At 63.9% G+C, this 24,534-nt stretch overlaps 1 protein-coding gene across 1 annotated transcript in view; it reads left to right on the top strand.

Annotated features, from left to right (window-relative positions):
* The window catches only part of MPPED1 (metallophosphoesterase domain containing 1), a 40,113-nt gene extending 16,424 nt beyond the window's left edge, over positions 1-23,689 (top strand). Inside the window, exons 3-6 of the mRNA XM_037513411.2 lie at positions 12,799-13,024; positions 21,514-21,629; positions 22,741-22,854; positions 23,518-23,689. Of these exons, the coding sequence (XP_037369308.1) occupies positions 12,799-13,024; positions 21,514-21,629; positions 22,741-22,854; positions 23,518-23,636 (575 nt within the window). The 3' untranslated portion in view covers positions 23,637-23,689. The remainder of the gene's footprint in view (positions 1-12,798; positions 13,025-21,513; positions 21,630-22,740; positions 22,855-23,517) is intronic.
* The last annotated feature ends 845 nt before the right edge of the window (positions 23,690-24,534 follow it).

Below are 24,534 nucleotides of genomic sequence, written 5' to 3'. Positions count from 1 at the left end.
GTCAACTAAGTTGCTGATAAGATCCCAAAACTTCCAACATCCTACATTTCTCAGGGAAAAAGCATGTCTTGCCTCGAGGCCGAGTCACGCAGGAGCTGAGGAGTGACCTCCCCTGGCCGGCACGTGACAGCTTAGGGCGCCTCTGCCGTTGCTCTTGCTCACATTTCCCTTGCGGCAAGCAGGTGGGGTTCTGAGTAATGTCCCCACGTTTCAGGTGAGAAAACTGAGCCCAGTTCCAGGCAGTGTTCTCCCACAGTCACCCAGGTCTGGGGCTCGCAGACATCACCTCCCAGAGAGGCCTGGAGGGGGATCAGATCCCCTATCCCGATGCTCCCTTCTGCACTCGCCTGACCTTATTTTCTCTGTGTGTGTTATCCCTACCTGACCTGGCACTCAAGTGCTTATTCCTTTATTGCCAGGAGCCCATCAGGCCCTCCCCCAAGAGGGAGCCCGGCTGTCCCGCGTGGTCGCATCTTCAGCACCGCGGTCAGCAGCCACGGTGGGGATTTGCTTATTAGACAGTAAATCGAATTCCTGAAATTAGCCAGGGCAGCGGAAAGAACCCAGGCTGTGGGGCAGTCAGGCCCCTTCCCCAGCCCTGCTGGACCTGCCTGCTGGGCGGTCTTGAGAGTCATTACTGCCCTGCACCTCAATATTCGTCTACACAGTAGGGGTAGTGCATTCTTTGTCCGGCTCTTGTCAGGATTGAATGTGACACTTCGGTTGGGATCTTGTTTAACCACCTGGCATGTTATGACCTCTGAACCTCATTTTCTTATCTGCAAAAGGGGACTGACATTGGGAGGGTCCTACAAGGCAGGGGGGGATCTGGACTCGGTGCTAGAGGACCTGGCTTGGGCTAAACACATAATAAACGCAGCTACTGTTTTTGTTGTGATTATTTGTGACTGCACCCCCAGAGGCTGGTGCAAAGTCGATGCTCCGCTGATGGTAGCTTTAATTATTACTATTAATATCGTCCAGGGATGCCTGCCTCTTTTTTTAATCTGATATTTAAAAGTTGGAATTTAGTTTCTTTGAAATTTGTTTCAAAGAAAAGCAGATTTTAAAAAGTGTATAGGTTTGTTTCTTTGATTTCTCTTAAGAAGAAGAAGAATTTCACACCTTTCCGAATGTGCACGATGCAAATGAAGATCTGAGAGCTTGCGGAAGGCCGTTTGGAGCTAATTCTGGCTGGTTTGACAGCCACGACACTGAAGGGGAAGCATTGAGCTGACAAAGCGGGGCTTTCTTTGGTAACATCCCAACCTCTCAAAATAGTCACTTTCCAGACTAACATTTGTCATATTGGTGTTCAAGAGAAGTTGTTTGTTCATTGATCCCGTGTGACTCCTCCCCCCGCCGTCACCCTCCAGCGCTCGCCTGCTGGGCCCAGGTGATGGCCCCTTCCAGAGTGATGTCCGCCCAGACACCCCTGCCCTGGGCTTGTGGGAAGTGACCAGATGCCCAGCAGGTGGGTTTCTCCCCCTCTGTTCCTTCTCTCTTCCCGGGGTGCCCTGTGCAGCCTCACGGCCTGGATTACTCTTCATTTGTGGTACCTATGGCGACGATCACCCCCTCTTTTTAAATTTTGTCTAAAAGATTTATTTATTCATGCAGGAGCTGGGGTACAGACCAGAGGTGTGGGAGGGTGAGAGAATTCACCAGAGAGAGGGGGAGCAGAACAGGCAGACGGACCGAAGACACTGCTGAGGGGAGCAGCGGGCGAGACAGGAGAGGTCTGCCGCGCCATGTGGGCATCTCCCTGGCCGGCCGGGAATCGAACCCCGTGCTGCAGAGGCTGCGGACAGCTTCATAGTGCGGCGCTCAACCCGCTGCGCCACTGGGGAGGCCCTAAAATTTTACTTACTTTTTCCACCACCCCCTCCGATCCCTGCTCCTCTCCCCACCCCCTTGTCTCGGAGCCCTCGCGGTGTTTACTGAGGTGCAGTTGGGGACACTGTCCGTGATCAGGTTGTCCGCTGTGGGATGTCTTGTGGCTGTCATCAGCCTACCTGTGTTGCTACACATCGTCCTCCACACCCCCTCGTGTTGTGGACCTGCCCTCCTTGCATGCTTTCCTCCAGCCACGGTGTGGCCCGACCACATCTTGATCCCGTCACCTGCGCTGGGTCCAGGCTGCTCGCAGGCCTTGGCTGTTGACAACAACGCTGCTGTGAGCACTGGCGCTCGAGGGGTTTGTGTTGATGTCTTCGTAGTCTTTGGAGACGTGCCCAGAGCAAGCTTGCCACATCATATGGTTTTCCTTTTTTTTAAGGTAAATCCAGATGACTTTCCAGAACGGCCGCCCCAGTTGACATCCCACCAACCGCGGAACAGGCTCCCCCTTCGCTGGCTCCTCCCGCACTTGTTGTTGGGATCTTTCTCTTATGTGCCCGGCACAGGGCGAGATGGCAGCTCACTGTGGTTTGAGATCCCCCTTCACCCCCTCTCTGAGCCTGACTTCTGAGCAGGGAAGGGGAAACTCACGCCGTTATGTTGTGTATGACCCGCCGCCGCCCCCCCCCCGCCCCTGCAGGGCGCCAGCTGCCCTGTAGCTCGTGAGTCTTTGCCACACTCGATGGCGCGGGAGTGGACTGTGGGGCCCGCCGGACCCCTCCCCCGACTCAGGCCTGGCACCCACCAGGCCAAGCACTGTGATTGCAGAATAAAGGAATGAATAATCAGGAGAGGCCAGATGATTCTACGCCAGTGGATCTTAACATCCAAATGTTTATTTAGCTTTAAAGTGCTTGATTTTCACTAAGAAATGATTTTAGAAGGAGCCGCTGGTCTAGTTGTCCAACACCTCCGCTGCCGCTGCAAAGAACATTGTCTTTGGCCATTTTCTCCCCTTCTGACGGGGGTGTCTAGGGCCAAAGGCACCCGAGAAACCTTTCAGAAAAATGTTCATTCAGTGACATGAGGGCCAGACGTCTGCGCAGCGTCCTCGAGGCGCCGGTGAAGTCCTTCCTGGAGCTCCCTGCTGGTGCGGCTGCAGAGGCTTGCGGCGTGAGGTTTCTCTCGTAGGACATCGTGGGGGGTGGGGGAGGGCCGGGGGGCTGGGGAGTGGCAGGTGGCCAAGATCTAAACAGCCCCTTGTCCTGGTCCAGCTCTGCGCCTTGATGACGTTTAAAATTCTAGAATGTTTGCTTCCAAGATTAGAATTACTTGCCTCCCAGTGTCTAAGATTCTAAAAATGGCATTTCCAGGACCCTGCGAACCCCAAGAACCCCCCCCCCCCACGGACAGCCCTGGTTGTCTGGGATGCTGTGGTCTCAGCTTTCTTCTTCTAGAGTCTTGCTTTGTTTAAAACGTGGTGAAATATCCGTGACACTTGCATTTTAGCCTTTCAAGCGTGCACAGCTCGGTGACACTCCCCGCGCACAGTGTTACTCATGGTGCCCAGACGCGTCCCGTTTTGTCAATGGAAACTCTGATCCCAGCAGACAATGACTCCCGCCCCGGGCGTCTCCTGTGCCCGTGAGTCCGGCTGCTCCGGGCACCTGGGTGACTAGCACCAGCCAGGATCTGTCCCTCTGTGCCGGCTCATTCCGTGGAGCCCCCGTTCTCAGGGTCCAGCGCTGTCCCTGCGCCCGATCCTTCCTGTTTAGGCCTGAACAGTCTCCACTGCGCGCGGGGACCGCCTGGGCCCGTGTTCATCCACCCGGCGGTGGGCGAGGCCGGGCGAGGCTGCTTCTGCCCGGGGCTGTTTCCAGCGTTGCTGCTGCGAGGCGAGCGCACCTGCCGGGGCGCCTGCTTGCGGGGCTTCTGGCGCGGCCTCGGAAATAGCATCCCTGATCACACGCTAGTTCTATTTTTAGCTTTTTGAGGCGTTGCCCTTCTGCTTTCCACAGTGGCTGCTCCACTTCCCCTTCCCACCGACAGTGCGCACGTGAACGCATTTCCACGTCCCCACCAACATACCAACGTGTTATTTCATTTTCTGCTTTTATGGTCTCATAGTCCGCCCCCCGCCCCCTCCCGCCCAGGGCTGTGAAGCGGGAGCTGCCTGGGCTGGGATCTGTGCTGCTTGAGGACGAGCGCCGGGTTCAAATCCCCTTGGCTGCTGGCTTAGCTTTTCGGGAGAAACGTCCACTCAGATTCTTGGTTTATTTTTTGAATCTTGAGTTGTAGAATTCTTCGTGTCTTCTGGATATGAACGCTTTATCAGAAATGTGGTTTGCAAGCTGTTTTTCCCCTTCCACTGGTTACCTTTCCACTCTGTTGATTGTATCCTTTGATGGGTTACAGTCTTTTTTTTTTTTTTTGTGGGACCCTCGCCGGCAGCTGGGGAACAAACGGCGCTGCAGAGGCTGCGGGCAGCCTCGCAGCCCAGCGCTCAACCGCTGAGCCACCAGGGGAGGCCCTGATGGGTTACATTCTGATACATTTCCCCCCATTTCTGCTGTTGGGGTCCCAGCCAAGAAATCATTGCCAATCCAGTATCACGAAGCCTCGCCCTGTGCTTTAAGAATGTTCTAGTTTCAGCTCTTACATTTAGGCCTGTGCCCTATTATTGCACATTCATTTTTGTGTGTGCTGTTAAGTCAAGGCTCCGGTTCGTTCTTCCCAGTGTGGATGGCATCCAGTCTCAGCATCGTTTGTTGAAAGCACCGTCTTATCTTCATTGAATGGTCTTGGCATCTCTGTTGAAAATCGCCTGACCATATGTGTGAGGGCTTATTTCTGGGCCGTCTAGTCTGTGCCACTGGTCTATGTGTCTGTCTTTGTGCCGGTAGCATACTGTTCTAACTACCGTGGCTTGGTAGTCAGTTTTGAAGTCAGGAAGAGCGTGACCCCCAAGCTTGTTCTTTTTCCAAGATGACTTTGGCTATTCGGGGTCTTGGAGGTGCCTTGGGGGTTTTAGGGTGGATCTTGCTATTTCTCAAGGACTCTTGCTGGGGTTTTGGTAGGGATTGCGTTGAATCTGTAGATCATTTGGGGTAACGCTGACATCGTGATAGCGCGAAATCTTCCAGCCCAGTGAACAGGGGACGGCCACCGCCTTATCGGTGTCTCCTTTCATTGCTTCCAGCAAATGTGTCATTGTTTTCAATGTACAAGTCTTTTGCCTCCTTATTCCCAAGTATTGTTATTATCACTTATTCCTAAGTAGTCTATTCTTTTTGATGCTACTGCAAATAAGATTGTTTTCTTAATCTCCTTTTTCGATTGTCTGATGTCAGTGTATAGAAATGCGGCTGAGTTTTTTGGTGCCATGCTGTTGTATCCTGCACCTTGGCTGCATTCATTTAATTAGTTCTAACATCAGAATTGCTTTTTAAAATGGTCTTTAAAGGCTTGTTTACAGCGGCCACAAGATCTTCTCCAGGGTATTATGTTGTTTAAAATAGTCATTGAGAGCTCCTTGGAACGGGAAATTTGTAAGAACTTAAATACACGGCACCTTTTTTTTTTGAAGAGTGTTTAATGCAACAACTCTGGCGCCAGTAACGTGTCGGTGGTTGCGACAGGGAGGGAGAATAGTCTACAGATGGATCTGGGGTCAAATTCCCACTTCTCTGCTGACCAATTATGGGGTTATTTAACCTTGCAGACCTGGTTTCTCCACCTGCCAGCAATACTGCCGGCTTCGTGGGGCTGTTGAGAAGGTTAGAGGCTGCTTGTGAGGGAGCCTGGCTCACTCTCAGCAGGTGGACCCTGTGATGTCATAAACGGCCTGGTCTGCCCAGGTGAGGAGCACATCACCTGCCTTTGAACTTGGCTGCCAGAGTAAGCCCAGCCCGAGATCCCCGGGCTGTCAGAGGCGTGAACCAGCCGGGCTTAACACCTGCTCCGTCTTTTCACTGACTTTACCCGACACCAGTGCGATTTGGTTGTAGGGTCTGAGCAGTGGGCAGAGCAGTGAGAGTCTGGACCACCCCTGGATAGAGCTGGGAGGTTGGCAAGCGGCCGGCCTCCCAGTGCCTACTTTTTAATTAATTTTAATGAATTAAGATGGCATTTGCATTGGGCAATACATGGACACGACAAGTCACAGGAGCCGCAAGGCTTGTGACGAAGCAGCAGCCGCCCCTCCCCGCTGCAGCCTCTCCTCGGCCCAGCGCGCCTGTCCCCGGCAGCTGCTGCTCTGCCCACCCGGGCGCCTGCCGGCTACAACCTTGCGTTGCTATTATTTGATATTTCAATTTTAGATATTACTTCTATTCTTGATATTTCAAGTCGAGGTGTTGCTTGTTAGTTCCTCACGAGGAGACGTGCAGGCTTCGCGCTCGCCCTCCGCACCCACGCGTCGCCCGGCCTTCGGTGGATCCTCCCCGGGGCACGGCCAGGTGTTCGCCGCACGGCCGAGGGTCTCCCGCAGCGGGCGCTGCTTGGCGGGCCTGCTTTTCTGCGGCCCGTCGCGGTTCATCCCGAGGTGCCCGCAGAGCTCCGCAGGGCCCTCGGCGTGTGGCGAGCGGGGCTGGGCCGCCGCTGCGCGGCCTCTTCTCACACCTCGGACAGCGTCCGGCCCTCGCCCCCGCCTGGCCCGTGAGACCACGGGTCACGTCCTGGGATCCTGGGGTCGCCCTCCACTGTCTTCTGCGCGGTCCCCTGGCGCTGGGATCCCAAGGCTTCCCTTTTCTCGGTTTCCCCCCTCATGTCGGCGGGGCACGCCCTGCGGCGGCCTCCGGAGGAAGAGCGCGCTCGAGAGACGCGTGTGGCAGAGCCGCGGCGTTGATTCCGCCCTCACTGGGAGTGGATGGTTCTGGATGGTTCCCCTGACGAGGAGCTCCCGGGGCAGCTCGTTGCCCTCAGCCTCGGGCGGGCACCGCGCCTCTCCCCTCGGCTTCCGGTGTTGCTGCTGGCGAGGCCGCGTTGTTCGGGGCCGGGTGTTTGTCCGGCTTTTATTCTGGCCACGCGGGGGCCCTTTCTCGGAGCAGATCTCCTGCCTTCGTCCCGGGCACTTGCTCCTGCCTTCGTCCCGAGCTCTGTCAGCGCCCCGCTGCTCTCCCGGGCCTCTCCTGCCGTGCGCGCTCCGGTCTCCACCCGGCCTCCGTGCCGCTCACGGCAGCGCCGCCCTGGTTCAGACTCCGGGAGGCTTCCTCGACTTGGTCCAAAGAGCTTCCTGCACTTTAGACAAATATTAGGTTTTGCTACGTCTGAATTTCCCAGGTCTGGGCAGCCCGCTTGGCTGCCGGGGCCCGTGCTGGTCTGTCAGCTCCCCAGGGGCGCCCCCCCCCCCGCCTGTCCCCGCGCGTCCGCGCCCGGGCTTTCCTCCCGGGGTCTCCTCCCGTGGCCGTTCCTCTGCCTCGAGGTGTGACAGCACCGTGTGTGCGTGTGTGCGCGCGCGTGTGTGTGTAGGGGGAGGTGGACCATGATGGGACCTGCCCTCTTCTTTGGGGGGCCCCTGATATTAATATCTGTGGCCTTTTCCTCCTGGATCTTTCTCCTCAGAGAGAAGCCCCCGTTTCTAAGCTGGCTCCGGACCTTGCGAGCCGCTTGGGGAGCCCTGGGGGGCCAGGGGCGGCCGCGCTGCCTGTGTTCTCCCCTCGCCTCCTGCTGTTCAGTCCCCTGCTGGGCCCGGGGGCCCCGGTGCCTCTTTGGGGCCCTTATTTTCTCTTGAGATGAAGCCCCTTCTCCTGTGGAGGTGGGAGGTGCAGGGCACGGTAGCAGGTACCGTGGCGGGGGTGGGGGTGCCTGGGCCCACCTGCTTCTGTAGCTGCTGGTTTCTGAGCCCCCCCGGGGTGCTGGCGCCAGCTCTGCTGGTGGCTTCCGTGGTTCCCCTCCCCACCACCCTCCCAGGAGGTTCAAGTTTCTCTGCCCCAGCAAGCCAGTCTTTTCATCCACCGCCTTCTTACTCCCGAGCCCCTGACCTTTCAGGGCCACATGGCCGGGTGGCCTGTCCAGCACTGGTGCCGAGATGCCCGGAGAGGACAGACGCTTCCCGGTCACTCCTCCGGGGGACGTCAGCAAGGCAGCCGCCTGCCCCGGCAGGCACCCTGGCTGTCCCGCTGTCTGACCCTAGTAGCACCCACCATGGGAACTCCGCCCAGTACCCTTTGCATGCCCACCTGGAGGGGTTCAGAAAGTGGAAATGTCTCCCAGGAGCCTCCTGGAACTGATGGGGAAACAGGCCCCGGGCGGGAAGGACCCCTTCCCGGGTCCCGGGACATAGGAGCAGTGGGCCTGGTGACAGTGAACATGGCTGGCAGGGAGGGAACCCTGAGCATTGGGGAGCACCGGCCCCCTGCTAGGGCCGAGTGAAGAGAGGGCACTCACGGAGGACTTCTTGGAGGAGGTGCCGTGTGGACAAACTGATGAATTGGTGTTGAGCCGGAAGGAAGGGCAGGAAAGGGGTCCTGCGCCAGCATCAGGAGCCTTATGCAGCCTGGAGGGGAGGCGGCTGGCTGGAGCAGGTGCGTGGCCTGAGCTCTGAGTCTCCTTCCGCCCGGGGCCAGGGGAGGCACCGAGGGCCCTTCAGCGGCATCTCTGGGCCTGCAGGCAGCGACTTCAGGGAGGTTCCCGTGATGCCTGTGTGGCTACAGGCCGCCTCTTGGGGTGGGGAAACGCAGATACCTTTCCACCGAAAGCCACATGTGCTCTGCGGTGGCAATTGAAATGAGCATTTAAGGACGATTAGGACTGAATGTTCCTGTTTTTAAAACATTTCCCAGGAAAAACAAATGTTCGAAAGTTAAACATTTTGGCTATTAGGATGCAGCAGACTTGCCTTTGCCTCGTAAATGTGGGCATCGGCGTTGCCTTGAGGGTCCAGAATCCTCGCTGCAGGATGCGCGGGCTGGGCCTGCAGCTCAGGGCAGGGCCTGCTGTCCCCACGGTCAGCCCCGGCCATCGCCACACCAGCCCTGGGCAGGCCACCTGACCTTCCCATGCCCTCCGCTCCCCTCTGACATTTCTCCCCTGAGGCTGACAGGGACGCCCCTCCAGGGGGTGTTAGCCAGGCCTTTACTGTTCTTCATTCTCATACTTTGGCATTTGGGGCCTGTGCCTGTGGGGGAGGGTCTGCCCTTTCCAGCTGGGCTAATCAACCGAGGGCCAGGGAAGGGCTCACCTAGAGGGCACCTTCGGTGGGCAAAGCTGCCAGCCTGAGCCCCAGCCCCAGCGCCTCCCTCGGGATCTGTGAGCACAAACTCCCTCCTCCTCACAGTGCCCAACCAGTGTGCATGTCTGGGGCGCAGGAGCGACGCAGCGCCTCTCGTGCTGTCCCGGCCTCTGGGGCCGGGGGCCCTTCTCTTGCAGATGAGACACCCAGCGCAGAGAGGTGGGGCTCGCTGCGGCCGCTTTGGGGAGGTGGGGTGGATGCGGGCTTTCCCCTGCCCAGCGTGCCCCAGTCGCCCGGCTGCACCGCTCCCCTCTGTGAGACCTGGCTCCGGGGCGTCTAGCGTACCGAAGGTAAATCGCCCATCACGGCATCGCAGCACCTGGCACGCAGAGGGGCCCGGCAGTGCAGCAAACGCAGAGCCCCCAGAGAGCCTGTCGCCGTGTGCAGGGCTCGGCTCTGGCCCCACCTCAGGCCTCGCCTGCCCGCCTGGGCCACGCGCAGTTCCTTTGTCCAGCCTCCCGGCTGCTGGAGACCCACGCGGCTCGCAGCCGGCGGTGGGCGTGTCTCATTCCAGGGTTTTCTAGCCCTGCGCCATAGCGAGAAGGCTGCTGATGTGAATCTCCCAGGCATCGGCAAGTGTTTAAACACAGAACTGTCAAAGACGTACTAAAAATGCAATCAGAGATCGTTACGCTGTCTCTTTATTCCATCCCCCTCTGCTGCGTTCTGGGAGCTGGAAATGGGCGGAAGAGGCTGTAAGTGGGCATTTTCCTGATTGTCACCGCCGTTAGAGACACTAAAACTCCGCGGGGCCCCGCGCTCCGGGGATGGCGCAGACGATGGCGAAGCCCGCACGTTCAAGGATTCAAATTCTTGTTGAATTTAACAGATGATGCAGTTTGGAGGCAGCACTTTCTGCTAAATGGGATGGATAAGTGCTGGTGATAAAGAACCATAACCTTTGGGAGGGAGATTGATTTTGAAAGCTCAGCCACGGAGGTTTCGCGGGCCCCGCCGTGCCGAGCGCCCCGGGGAGCGCTGCGGAGATGCGGGTCTCCTTGGGTGGAAAAAGCACATGAGACGTTGATAGGGCCATCCCCGCGTGCTTCGCCGGCTACTTCCTGGTGATGTCTTTTAGCCAAGACATCCATGGCTGGCAAGTAAATGCCAGGATCTCGAGGGAGCTCCCCGGGGCGATGGCCTGACAGGAGCAGGCAGAACAGGAACGTAGCACGATGCCCACCGCCCTGATGTGCCGGGAGGCCAGGCTGGTGTCCGCGAGGCCTCGGAGTGGCTTGGAGCCGGAGAGTGGGCTTGGGAGGAGAATGTCCCGTCCACCTCCCAGGCCCGTCTGGTCCAGAATCTAACCTGGGCCTCAAGCCCTGTGCCACTCTCTCTGAAACCCTCAGATCTTCCCAGCCCCCGCTTGCCTGGCGCGACCCCCAGGGGCAGCGTGGCTGTTGGGCATGCCCACGCGGGGGGCCAGGGCTCCGTCCTGCTCCCTGCTCTGGCTGTGTGACCTCAGGCAGGGCCCTCCCCTCTCTGTCCTCTTCTATCCAGTGAGGGGTGGTCCCTGGAACCCCGCATGTCCCCACCGGTACTGGCCCTGTGACAGAGTCCTGCTCATGTGTGTGTCCCCAGGGTGTCTTGCTCTGGGTCTGGAACACAGTGGTGGATGGCTGGCCGGGGTGGGTGGGGTCCATGCCTGGACGCTCCACGGAAGCAAGCATTTTACCCACAGCTAGCTTGGTCATTGCCGAGGGGGACGTGGAGACTAATGCAGCCTTAGGCAATAACAACAGAGGCAGCAGCCTCAGAAGCAAGGAGGGAATTTCACCCCAACTCTGACGGTCAGGCCCCACCAGAGCCTTGTTTCTGGCTCCCCACCCACACCCGTGAGCTAGAGAAGACTCTGAGCTGGACGGTCAGGGTTGGGAGTGAGGGGGTGGGGCGGAACAACATCCCTGGCCGGAATGATGGGAGGAAAGCGGGGCCCGGGGAGAGAGGTCAGGAGGCAGACAGGGTGGGCCGGGGGTGGATGGAGATGGGTGGATTCATCATGTCTCCAGCTGTCCTTCTGTAGCCATTCACCCATCCTTAATCCACCCGCCTCTGTTCCTCCCCACTACCTTGCTGGCAGCGCTGAGCAGAGACCAGGTCTGTCCCGTCTTGTCTCCAGGCACTGTGGGAAAGTCCAGAAACCCAGCACCTTCCAGGAGCTGCCAGTACCTTCCAACGAGTGAAGTGAGCCGGGGGTGGTAGTAGGGCTGGGTGGGGACTGGACAAATGGACACTGCGTCTTACTCAAGGGAGGCGTGGCTCTCCAGCGCTTGGCTGGGCCAAGATCTCAAGATTTTACAATTGACTGATTTATTTTTAGAAAACAGAAAGAATGACATTTTATTGGGAATCTCTCGAATATCTAATGATGGCAACAAATTCAAATTTGAAAAAAAAAACCCCAAAACTTAGGCCAAACAAAATATGTCTGTGGGCAGGGCTGGCCTGCAGGCTTCCCGTTTCCTGAGTCTGTCCCGGGAAGCTGGCATCTTTCGAGCATCAAGTGTCTGGACATTTCCCTGCGTTGTCTTCCGTGTCCCAGAACAGTCTTGCAGGTGAGGAAACTAAGGCCCAGGGAGGCTGAGTCACAGGTCGTAGCAGAGCTGTGAGGCGTGCGGTCCCCAGCCTCCCTGCGCTGAGGAGAGGCAGAGGACACTGTGTCTTCAAGGACCGGGACCAAGTCTGGGGTGGCGAGAGGCTGTGACGAGCAGATGATGGTTTTCTGGAATCTTCTCTCGCGCTGCTGCCCCCCAGCCCCTGGGCCTCTCCCTGTGGCCAGCTGGGAGTCAGGTGGCCCCTGCCCTCTGTGTGCCCGCGGCCACTTGGCCAGACTGCGTGCAGGCCCCGTCGTGGGCGCGTGGACTCAGCCAGTCGCTGGAACGCAGCAGTGGCTGTGGCCGCAGTCCCACGGCTTTGCTGCCGGCTCCGGCATGGAAGTCCCCGGTCCTGGCGCTTCCGTCCGGCCAGTGTCGGGAGCCGAGTCTGCTGGCCCGCCTGTCTCATCTGCTCCAGAGGCGGGCATCCGGCCCCGGCGAGGCAGACAGTCCTGGCAGCTGGGAGCAGAGGCCTCTGTGGCGGTCCCTGGAGCGGAGGCCGTGGCGGGCCGCCAGCGCGGCAGAGGGCCTGGGCGAGGGCGGGTGGAAGGGCCCAGGCTCCTGCCCCAGCAGCGCCGGCTCAGCGCGCGTCTCCCGGACGGTTTCGTGCCGACTCCACTTAGACTCTGCTGGACTTTGGATTCCAAGGCCGCGGGGGGCGGGGGTGCTGGGCTCGTCCCGAGGGCGGCTTCCCCAGCTTTGACCTAGGTCCCCCGAGAACCTGCGCTTCCTGCTGGAAGGTGGAAGCTAAAGAGTCCAACCCCAGGAGTGGAGGGGCCTGGGGCGCTGGGCCTGGGGTGCTGGGACCGGGGCCGGGTGAGGGGCGTCTCCTTGCAGTGGAGGGAACTGAGCGGGGAGGTCCCCAGGACGCGGCCTGGCACTGGCAGCCTGGAGGCCCCAGGACGCTGCCGGCCCTCCCGCAGCTCTCAGGACTCAACGCCGTCACCCACTCAGGGCCGCCACCCCGCCAGGCCCCACCAGGGACCGCGGCTGGGCCGCTGCCTGAGATCCGAGGGCGCCCGCGGGGGAGTGGCCCTCGCCTGGCCCTCGCCCGCCCCTTGCCTGCTCCTCGCGCGCCCCTCGTGCCCACTGGCCTTTTAGGCCAACGGCAGCGCCGTGTGTGTCCGCCCGCAGGCAGCCTGCCCTACGAGTACAAGATCGTGATCGCCGGCAACCACGAGCTGACCTTCGACCAGGAGTTCATGGCCGACCTCATCAAGCAGGATTTCTACTACTTCCCGTCCGTGTCGAAGCTGAAGCCGGAGAACTACGAGAACGTGCAGTCCCTGCTGACCAACTGCATCTACCTGCAGGACTCGGAGGTCACCGTGCGGGGCTTCAGGGTCTACGGCTCCCCGTGGTGAGTGCCTGGCTGCTGGCCGCGGCTGGGGGTCAGGGCGGGGGGACGGGGCTGGGGGCAGTGGGAGCTCTCGGCACCCGAGGCCCCTCCTTGCTGGGTGACCCCGGGCAGGTCCCTGCTGCTCTCCGGGCCCTGATCTCCCCACGTCTCCCTGGCACTGAGCTACACAGCCGTGTCCTCGGTGCTCTGTGGCGCCCACTCAGCTGGGCGCTCTCGGGCCTGTCTTCCAGGTGGGCACCGAGGCACAGAGGGGAGGACTGGCTGAGGTCATGCGGCTAGCAAGGGGTGGAAGGAGATTAGCTCCAGGCAGACGGGCTCCCGACCCGCGGCTTTCAGCTGCTGTGCTCGCGGGGGCTTCCCTGTTGCCGGTCTTCTGGTGCGACGGTGCCTGCGTGGGGTGACGTGGAGCAGCCAGACGGGGCAGGGGATGCCAGAACTTGCCCGGAAGGCGGGCCTGGCTCGTGGTGTTGGGGTGGCGGCTGTTTAAATGATGAGCTCAGATGGAGACATAGAGGGGTCAGGTTTCACCCCTGAGCTCACCTGGCTGGGTGGGGATCAAGGTGGGAGTGGCCAGGACTGTTCTTGTGATGGTCACTGTGTCCACAGGGGCCCCGTGAGGATGGTGACGTGATGCTGACGATGGGGTGGTGATGGTGTAAGTGGCGATGACGGTGGGTGTGGTGACGATGAAGGAGACGCTGATGTACAAGTGGCGATGGTGGTGGTGGTGACGGGAGTGCGATGATGATGGCGATGATGAAGATGACGGTGAAGGTGCTGCTGCTGCTGGTGATGACTAAGACGATAGTGAGGATGTGGGGGCAGCAATTCGTTCCTGAGCCTTTACAGTCAGCTGGGACTGGGGTGAAGTTCCCACGAGTGTTGTCTCATCCTTACTGTCCTGCGAGGACCGACGGACTGATCCCATCCTGCAGGTGGACAGACCCACTGGCAGCAGTCTTGGAGTGCCAGGGGCTGTCAGGGTGGGAAGGTACCACACACAGGAAGGAGAAACATGTGTGCTTGGACGTGTGGATTGATCCTGGAGGGCTTCCTGGAGGAGGTGTACTTGCAAGAAAGTTGAGGGGTGATTTAGGGGTGATTTGGGTCTCCACAGGTGTGGGCACTTCGGGGAAAGCTTTCAGTACTACATCTGGGACTGTCCCGGGCTGCCCTGATGGATGCCACACAGTGTCACCTGGTGCCTGGAGGCTGCAGGAGGCTTGGGGCCTGGTTGCATCCTGCCGGGCCAGGTGCAGAGGCGGGGCTCCCCGAGCCCCAGGAGAGGCCTGCGGTCTGGTCCCAGAGCACACCGTGCACAGGGCCTGGGTGAACCCTCCCCGCAGCCTGTGAGGCCCCAGGACCGTTGGACGTGATGGGCTCAGCCAAGGACGGGGAGAGGAGGTGGGGTCTGCCTGGCAGGCCGAGAGTGGCCAGACCTGGAGGAGGACTCTGCTTTGGGCAGACTCAGCGGGAGGGGTGCTGGGAGGTGGAGGAACTGAGCGAGCAGAAGCCCGACCAGCGAGCTCGATGGAAGGTGTGGAGCAGGGGTGCGGCTGGGAGTGGAGATGGGGTAGGGCGGTGGGTGCCCAGGTACTGACCCCGGCGTCTGGACTGGATCTCTCTGCCCGGTGGTTCTGAAGCTGCTCCCCCTACAGGCCTGCACAAGCAGGGGCGGGTCCCCTTTTCTGTGGCTTCACCCAGACCTAGCGCAGTGTCCTGTGTCACAGTAACTCTTTGTTAAATGAACGAATGGAGGCTGAGCAGGTGGACAGAGGCCAGGCCATGGGGCCTCCCTTCGAATGCAGACCTGACCTGGTCTTGCTGGTCTTCCTGCGGCCTCTCCCCGGCTCACCCCGGCTCCCCCCTGCCCGCTGGTTCCTGCCTCTCCTTAGTGCTGGTCTCTCTGACCCTGCCCCTCCTGGCTGACCCCACTCCCCGTCACCCCAGGCTGGAGGGTGGATGCCCCTTCACCCGGTCCCCGGATCCTGCTCCCGCCCACGCCAGCAGTCCCTGCGTCCCGAGCGGGTGGGAGAAGGGACACCACCTCCCTGTTTGTGTTGCTCCCCCACCTTCCCCTGGCCCCCCACTCCTGCCCCAGGGCTGCGGCTTCCCTGGGCCCAGGGAGGCTTCTGGCCCCTTCGGTGCAGACGCGCACGAGCTCCCCGGGGCGGCGGGAGGAAGGGGCGGGACCCGACTACAGGGAAGAGGAAGAACTCAGCTGTCACAGAAGCCTAAGTGTTAAAAAAAATGCCGTATACATACCGTATTCATTTATGGGTTTGGATGCATTTTTTGTTCTCATTTAACTGAAAACGGCCTTGATTTAAAAAAAAAACGGAGAGAGGGAGGGAGCGAAGCTGGCACGCGGCGAGTCCATCTGGTCTAATTACTTCTGGTATTTTGAAAAAAGGAATCTAAACCTGCTGAGACATTAAACTTTGAGAAGTGACTGCGGCTTCGCTGGCGTCTGGGTGCGGAGCCCGCGTCTCAGCGGAGGGGCCGCCTCTGGGGGGCAGGCCTTGGGCGGCGGGGCTTCCGGGGGCCTCCCAGGGAGCCAGGGGCCTCGGGGCCCAGCTCTCCGCGAAGGGCCAGGACGGAACCAGGCCGGACCCAAGCACGCCGGGCGGGTGCAGCTGTGAGACCCCGGGCCGCCGCGTCTGCTGGCCCCGGGTGAACGCGCGGGCACGGCCGGCCACTCCCCGGCCCCTTCGGTCACTGCCGGGGCCTCCGGAGCAGGGCCTGGGGAGGTTGGGTTATTCCCGCGCAGCCGGGGCTGCCTGACGACCACCCCCGGGGCTGAGTCCCCCCGCCAGGCTGGGAGGGTGCTCGCCTGAGCCTCTGGCGCCCTTCCCGGCTCTGGGCACAAGGGGCGGCCGGGGGGACAGGGACAGGGCAGCCTGGGGCGATCAGATCTGCGCGGCGGTCACTGCGGCTGTCCGCGCGGTGTCCCCGAGCCCCCCCACGCCAGCACTGCGAGCGCAGACCCTTGTCCCCATCATACCTCGAGGAGCACGGCGGCCCCTGGAGTGACCCGCAGCGGGGGCGGGCTGGGGGGGGGCGGGAGGCGGCGCCCCGCTGGGAGCTGCCTGCAGGGAGGCGCTGACGGCGCAGGACACGGTCTCAGCTGCTCATCCTCAGACGCCGTCTCCTCGCGGGTGGACGCGAACGGACCGTGTCCGCGACGCTCTTCCCCGGCCTACGCGTCACGGGCGCGCGGCGGTAGACACGGGGCTCAGGCGGTGGCTCCTCGGAGGCTGTTGTTCGGGGCAGGTGCCGGGGCAGAGCAGGCTCTCGGCGCGGGCGTGTCCCGGCGGCCGGCTGTGGGGCCAGGAGGGCCGCTCCTGTGTGGTCCAGGGCCCGCGTTTATCTGTCCTCGAGGGAACAGGGGCCTGGAATGAGGCGTCTGGACGACGGGATCCCGGTGGGCCCCGAAGGCCTGCTGCCCGGCACCCCTGGCCTCAAGGCCCCCCCTTCCTAGGAAGCCTGGTGTGGGCAGCCCAGCCTGGACAGCCTCCCTCCTCGCCCCCCGCGCCGGTGCTCCCCTCCCGGTGAGGAATGGGGTCTGGACGCAGCCCCAGCCCCCCAGCACCTTTGCTGTCTCTCTTAAGGAAATCTTCCATTTTGCGGGGTCCTGGGCAGCCTGATTCAGGGTGTCGCCTGGTTTGGGGGTGTCCCTCAGAGGCTGTTTGTGTTGGTCTGGGGTGCACAGCCAGGGCGTGCGTATACTCACGTGCTGCTTAGGCCCTCCTGGGCCTTGTGGACTCGCCACCTTGGGGACCCCCACCCTGGACAAGGTCCGCATCCGCCTCTCCCGTGGCCTCCCTGTGGGTGGGTCTCAGGCCCCACGGCCGCCCTGGGGCCTGCTGCTGCCGCTCGCCCTCGGCCTCCTCGGCCCAGGCCAGGAGCTGCTGGCAGAGAGCTGCGAGGCCGGCCTGTCCCCAGCAGCGCTTGAAGGTGGGGCTCAGGTGTGGGGCGTCCCCAGGAGGCCGGGGTGCTGAGGGTGAGGCCCCAGCGGTCTCGGCCTGTCCTGGCTCAGACTGAGCCCACCTGGGGCACCTGGGGCCTCTGGCGGAGGGGGCGGCCGGCTCCCTGGAGGTGGCCTGGGAAGCCGGACCCTTGGGGGCAGGAAGAACAACCTGACCTTGGGTCCAGGGTCAGGGTCAGGCTGAGTGATTGGCCTGGGGCAGGGGGACGGGCTTGGTCTGGTGAGCCTGGTGCGCAGGGGTGCTGGGGGGGATGCACCACCGCTCACCACACAGCCACCGCCGCCCCTGATGCAAGGAGAGGCAGGGGAGCCGCCTGGCTCAGTCTGCTGAGAGCTGCCGCCTCCTCCGGGGGCTGCCCTGGGGCCGGGGCCTCTCCCCAAGGAAGGAGACTCCCCTGGGAGGCAAGGCGGGTGCAGCAGCGGCTGTGAGGGTGAGGGTCTCGCTCTGCTCTGAGGCCTCACCTGTGAAATGGGCACTGAGTGCCTGGGCAGGCTGTGGAGGGGGTGATGGAGGGGGGTGCTGTTCCTGTTGCTGCAGAGCCTGGTGCTGCTGGGGCTGCAGGGTGCCTCCCGCCAGGGGGGTGCAGAGAGGAGAGGGTTAAATCTTTGTGCGTCCCACCTGCCTGCTGCCAGCGCACCTGTCCCTTCACTCCATCTTTCCTTCGTTCACGCACACCCTGAGCAGCCCTCCCCAGGCCCCCCCAGGCCCAGTGTCTCCAGCAGGAGGGATGTGGGCTGACCCCCCTGGGCCAGCGCCGCGGGGTGATCAGGAGAACCTTCCTGGAGGCGGAGGCCTTGGATGCCTGGGCTGCATGGACAACGGCCATGAACTCCGGGGAAAGGCTGGAAGGGCATTTCAGATGACTGGAATAGCACAAGAAAAACCCCTTGGGAGCCACCGTCGAGGACCATGTGCCCCCGGTCCCTGCCCAGCCAGGCTCAGGGGACAGTCAGGAGCTGCCCCTGGATTCAGTTGCCACGAAGGGCGTGCCCGGGCCGCCTGTAAGGGTCCTCTTTGTGTCCCCCACCGCTGGCCAGGATGCAGGCGCAGGGGCCCTGCCCAGGCCCTCCGGCTCCCTGTGTCCACAGACGTCCCCTCTGCCGCCATCACCCTGCCTCTATGGGGGCCTCCCGGCAGCGGTGAGCGGGACTGGGGGGCTCGCCGAGGCCGGCGGGCAGGCTTCCTGCTCTGTGGTCACAGCTCAGGGGACAGGGTGGCGCAGGCTGGCGTCTGCCCCTGGGCTGCGTTGGCCCCGGCACGTGGTCCCAGCTGCTCTGGGCCCTGCACCTTCCCCGCTCTGCTGCTGGGGCATGGCGCGGGGCTGGGGCGTCCTCCCGGGGTGGGCGTGAGGATTGGGGCTGTCTGTGCCTGTGTCCCCGGGGCGCCCCCGGGTGTCCCGTCAGGCCCTTCCACTCGCCCTCGGGGCATTGAGCGCCGGTGCCCCTCTGGGCACAGCCCCACCAGCGCGCCCAGGCCTCCTGGCCGCGCACCCGAGCCCGGGGACGGAGCGGCCGCACCCCGGCCACGTGGGCCGCCCTGGCCACTGCCCCCCGCTCTTACCTGGGGAGAGGGGGAAGCAGAAAGGCGGCTCCGCTTCAGCCATTTTCCGCAGACACGTCCCCTGCCCGCCCGCCGGGGAGCCCGGATTCCTGCTCCAGGGAAACTGCTTAATGATTGGCCACGAGGAGGTCATTTATATTGGCTAAGCGGGCCTAATTAGCCGGCTGCGGAGGTTACCACGAGCGCACAAAAAAGCTGTTAAGGGGTTAACCTCGGAGAGATTACATTGTATTCAGCGCGCTGTTAAAGTTTGAATTAATTTTTCCCATGGGTTTGTTCACATTCTAATTTTCAACTAAATGAGACATCTGTTTCAGAAAAGGAAAATTTGCTCTGGTTGTCATGGCAACTATCATTCTGTAAGAAAATTATTCCAATGGTTACTTTAGAACAGAAAGACAGAAATTCGGGACATAAAGCTGCCTCCCAGCGCCTCGCCGGAATTCTGATTCATCCGCGGGGCCTGGGCTGCGTCCCGGGTGGGGGCAGACGCGGGGGTCCTGGCGTCGGGTGGGAGCCGCCCGGGACCCAGCCCGCTGGAGTCGGGGGCCACGGTGCCTGCGGCCCCGGCTCCTGAGGGTCTCCGACTCAGCCGGGGCTGCCCCCACGCCGGCAGGGGTGAGCGGGGGGCCGGATCCGGGCTGCCCGGGTGACAGGCTCTTTGAGCCCCTGCCTGCAACCCCAGGAGTCCTCACGCGGCGAGGGGGGTCAAGGGACCGGCCCCAGAACGTGGGCGCGCCGGCCGCCTGTCTCCCCGGCCCCGGCAGAGAGCTGGACCGGACGGGAGGGCGCGGGTCGCCCTGGAGAGTCTCTCCCACCGCTCTGGCCCCAGGAGGGTGCCCTGCTCCCCCGGCCATCTGGGGTGTCTCCTCTGGACATTTCCATGGACGATTTGAGCCTCCCGCTGCCTCCCAAGTCTAGCGAAGCGAAGCCGTCACCGCCCCGCGTGGGGCCGCCTCACCCTCTCAGGCCTGCTCTTCCCCTCCCTGCCCTGTGTGGGGCGGGGGCGCCCTCCTGGGCGAGGTCCCGAGCAGTGGGGTGTCTCACTTCCCAGGGGCCGGGAGGTGCAGCACCGGGCGGGGGCTGGGGTCTGAGGCCGACTTCAGTGCCCTTCCAGCCACGAGAGGGGACAGGGCGCCTTCCCCGCCCCCCGGGGCCTCGTGTGCCCCAGGGCCTGTGTCCCCAGAGCCGCCCTGCTCTCCGGCCCCTCCTGCGGGCAGGCTTGGGCGGGACGTGCTTAGAGGTGGGTGGGGCCGGTGAGGGGCTCGGGTGAGGAGGGGGGGACACCAGGGGAGTCCTGGGCCTGCTGCCCCGGGGAGACCCGCCCCGGACCCGCTGTGTGACGCTGGGCCGTGGCTCAGCCTCTCGGGGCGTCCCGGGGGCCGGCGGACCCCAGACCCCGGGATGGGAGGCGCTCTGTTTTGAGAGCCAGATAGGTGCCTCGGCGGGGAGGCACCCACCTGGGGGGCGCGGGGGAGGCGGGCGGGCGGGGGCGCCTGTGGTCCTGGGGCTTTTGGGGTCGCTGGTCGATTTCCGAGTGTTTCCTCCCCGCCTTGCTGTGGCTCCTGGGAACCGAGGCGCTTGCTCTTCGTGTTCACGAAGCCTCAGCCCGTCTTGTAAATATTTGATTAGATTTGTGAAAAGCGGGCGCTGCGGGGGAGGCAGCCTCGCGCTGCTGGCGGGCGGGGCCGGGGCGGCCGCGGCCTGGCGTCCTGAGCAGCTTCCGGGCCGCTGGCCGCGCCTGCCCACCGCCAGCCTCCTGGGGCAGCCGGGGCCCTGGGCTGCCCGGCCCGAGCTCGTGCACGAGGGGGAGCCGCCCCGCGCCCGAGCGCAGCACCCCAGCCCTTTGAGCAGGGGCGCGGGGGGCGTCTGCGGTGGGGACGCCGGGTGGGTGTCCACGTAACAGAGCCACGGCGACGGCAGGGTCCCTGCTGGGCCGGGGGCCGCCGGTTTCTCTTCCCTGTTCAAACATGCTGTCGCGGCCCTTCGAGCTGCAGCGCGGGGCCTGCCCTCGGCCGCGGGATCTCGCGGAGAGCCCGAGTGTTTCCAGGAGGGCTTTGTCATGGCGGCGGCGGGGGGTGATGGTGACTCAGTAAAGGCTCGGGACCGTGGTCCTGGGGATGTGACACTGACTTAGGTCGAGGGGCTGCTCTCGAGGCAGAGGAACACCCGGGGCACGCGGCTCCCGCGGCTCCCACAGCGGAGCGGGGCCGCGGCGGGTGGGCGTCTGGCGTGACTGCTCGGGCTGGCTCCGGGGCCGCGCGCTCGGGCCACCCCTCGGGGACGGGCTCGCGGCCGTGGGCAGCTCTCGAGGCGGGCGCCCGCGGCTCGCGCTGGCCTAGAGCAGCCCCTCATCCCATCGACCGGGCTCTGGGCTCCCTCCGGCGGGAAGGGCCGGGCCACGCGTTCCTCCTGGGCCCCGGGAGGGCAGTGACTTGTGACGGCGGCTCCGAGCCCCGGGTGGGCGCCGGGCGGGCCTCACTCGCGGGCGTAGGTCATGTGGCCCTGCCCCAAGAGCTGGGGTGCGGCAGCCCTGCCGGACGGGGGCTTCGGGTGGAAATGGGGAGAAGAGGGGAGGGCCCTTGTCCACCTGGAGCTGGCTGCCTCGGGGCGGGGCTGCAGCTGCCGTTGTGGGGGAGACGCGGGTCTCCCGCAGCTGGGGCGGGGGGCGGCGGGTGGTCTCTGGATTTCCAAGGGAGCACGTGGAGCAAGAACGGTCCTGGGCAGAAGCTGGTACTTCTTCAGCCTTTCCTGTTTTAACATAACCCTTGTTCATCACGGAGCCCAGAGACCGGGGTGCGAGAGAGCAACGAGGGCACCCCTCGAGCCCAGAGCATGGTCTGAGCCCGGATTTCGCCCGGCGGCCTCGGCAGTGTGGGGGGCCGCCTGTGGTCGCCCCACTCTCCCAGGCGGCTCTCAGCGCCGGGTCTTCTCCCACAGGCAGCCCTGGTTTTACGGCTGGGGCTTCAACCTCCCCCGAGGCCAAGCGCTGCTGGAGAAGTGGAACCTCATCCCCGAGGGTGTGGACATCCTGATCACCCACGGCCCCCCTCTGGGTAAGCCGGCTGGGGGGGGGGCGCGGGGGGCACCAGGGCCGCACCCCGAGTGGGCAGCTAGCTGGGGTGTGATTTTTGGAGCAGCTGCTGTATGCTGGGGCTCCCCTGTGGCCTGAGGGAGGGCGGTCCTGGGGCGAGAATCAGCTGCCCGCCTCGCTCAGGCGGCAGATGTGCTCAGAAGGCAGCAGGGCCCCGACCCCAGACCTGAGCCCTGGGCCGTGAGCACCCGGGGCTGCTCCATCTGGCTCCCCTCACCCCGCCAGACTCCCAGGGACCTCACCCCCACCGTCCTGGCCGTTCCCAGGCCTGGGGGGCTGCTGCTGGCGCTCTCCTCCCGGCTTCGCTCACGCCCCATTCTGTCCCTCAGCGCGTCCCTTCGAGGCCACCCCCAAACCGAGCCCCAGCCCCTCCTCTTCTCTCTACCTCACTGGCCCCGCTTTTTGGCCCCGCTTTCTCTCCCCACGCCCCTGAGGCCGCCACTGCTCCCCAGTCTTGCCCCTCGTCACATCAGGAGGAGGGGTCTCTGGACCCCCAGTGCCGCGGCCTCCCGCTGCGGCCTCTGCGGCTCCCGCGTCCTTAAAGGCCAAACTCTGCTGTGGCCAGACCCGCCTCCCCCTCCCACCCTGCCCTCCCTCCCCCTCCCCTCCCCTCCCGCCTCCGCTCCAAGTCAGTGTCTCTTGCAGCACCCCCGTTCCTGAGTAGACACCCCCTTCCCCCTCCCAGCAGCCGCAGAGCTCGCCCGGCCAGCAGAGGGGCTGAGCGAGCCGGACCCTCCTCTGGGCCTCACCAGCCCTTCCTCCCGGGGCAGCCTGAGGGTGGCGGGTGCCCGCCGCGGAGGGGCGGCTCCGGGAGGCCGTTTCATAATTTTGTGCTGTTTGTTTAGAAAGTGTCGGACGCAGAAGTCTCGCCCGAGCTGCTCCGCGGCCTTGTCTGCGCCGCTGCCGGGGTGGGGCGCACAGGCTGGTCTGGGGTCCGCGGGAGCCCCGCGGCCGCCCCTCTGGACGCTCAGCCCCGTGGGTCCGGTTCCCGCGACGCCGAGGCTGCCGGAGCAGCGCCCGTGGGTGGGCGTGGGGCTGCGCCAGGCCCGTCACCCCGTCTTCTCCCTGCACAGGCTTCCTGGACTGGGTCCCCAAGAAGATGCAGCGGGTGGGCTGCGTGGAGCTGCTCAACACCGTGCAGCGGCGGGTGCAGCCGCGGCTCCATGTCTTTGGACACATCCACGAAGGTCAGCGGGCGGCGGCGGGCAGCGGGCGGTGGCGGGCGGGCCGGGCCCCTCCGGCTCTTGGGCCGGCTCTCGCCGGAACGTCCAGAGCAGGAGGATGAGTGGGAATCAGACTGGGGGCCCTTCTCGCCCCGTGGGGCCCCCGGACGCCGCGGGTGGCAGTGCTTCTGAGGAGGGGGTGCTGGTGGGCACACCCCTGGGGCCTGGCATACAGCGGGTGCTTGGTAAGTTTGCAGAGCTGCCAGAGTGGCATCTGGCTTCTGGCCTGGGGAGCGCCGCGCGCCGTGTCCACGGGCACCCGCTCCATGTCGAGGGACCGCGGGCAGCGTGGCCGTCGAGGCGATGGACGCTGCCGGAGCCCCTCCGGACCCCCCACTCCTTGGCCTGGCACGGGGCGGGGCTCCTCACCAGAGCCGGACTTGACCAGCTGGGCACACCCTGCTGTCACCCCCTTGAGCCCCCCGCCAGGACCTGTCCCTCCCCTCGGAAGCACATGGGCTCCCCAGGCGTCTCCCCGGCACCTCCTGGCGCCCATCCCGCTCCGCCTGACCCTCCCCTAGCCGGGCCCAGCGGGCGCGTGTCCAGCCGGGGAGGGCGCGGCCTCGGGCCTTCCTGGGGCTCGGGGTGTGGTCGGTGCCGCGCCCAGCAGGGCCCCCGTCTCCGCAGGCTACGGCGTGATGGCGGACGGCACGACCACCTACGTGAACGCGTCCGTGTGCACCGTCAACTACCAGCCCGTGAACCCGCCGATCGTCATCGACCTGCCCACGCCCCGGAACTCCTGACTGGCCCTGCGGGCCCCCGCGCGCCCCGTGCCCCGCGCGCCCCCCGCCCCGCACCCCCTTCCGCGCGGCGCCCCGGGAGGCCCGAGCGCAGGGGCTGGGCTGGGGGTGCCGCTGCCCCCCCGGTACCCCGCCCGCCGCGCGCCCCTCGCCCGCGCCGAGGACCTGAAATCCTTGCACAAAACCCCGCCCTAGGAGGGTCCGTGCAGCCCGGGGCGCGCTCCCCTCCCGGCCGGCCCGGCCCGGGCGCCGGGGGCATCTCAGGAATTGGGCGCCCGGCGCCCGCCCCTCCGTCCCCCCGCGCGCATTTCTTGCTGACTGGAGCCGCGGCCTGAGCGCCCCAGGCCCCCCTTGGAGCCTGGACTCCGGGGCCGGGCTCCCCAATGAGCCATCTGAGCACGCAGGCCCGGCTGGCCGGACCGTCGGGGCGACCCTGTCCTGGGGTCCTGCTCCCCGCCCAGCAGCCGCACCCTGCCGCCCGCAGGGCCCTCCCGCCTCTTCATGTGATGAGTGGATCCTGTTTCGCGTTGTGGCCCCTCATGGGGCTCTAATGGGGCTCTGTCCCTGGCCCCCTGGGGCTCCGATTGCGCCCGGAGCTGAGGGCGCGGAGGGGGTGCAGCCCCGGGTGCCTCAGCCCCCTGCCCTGACGGGGAGGGGACACAGACAGTGGCCAGCCCCGCCGGGCTCTCCTGCAGGGTGGGGGGTGGCTGCAGCTCTGAGGCCCCTGGGGAGCAGCCGGGAGGCCGGGCGGGGCACAGGCAGGAGGGGCAGGTTCGGTCTGTGGTCACCATTTTGATGTTCTGTTCACCCCCGACTTCTGCGTCGGTTTTGAGTCCGAACGTCTCGTGAGACGGTGCCCTGTCTCCGTGGCCGCGGGGCTCCTGAGCGCACCCGGGAGGCC

The sequence above is a fragment of the Talpa occidentalis genome, unplaced genomic scaffold (assembly GCF_014898055.3).
Source record: "Talpa occidentalis isolate TD23 unplaced genomic scaffold, MPIMG_talOcc4v2.1 talOcc4.16, whole genome shotgun sequence".
Taxonomy (NCBI): Eukaryota; Metazoa; Chordata; class Mammalia; order Eulipotyphla; family Talpidae; genus Talpa; species Talpa occidentalis.
The sequence above is the reverse complement of the archived record's forward strand: the minus strand, read 5'-3'. Positions and strand labels throughout refer to the sequence as shown.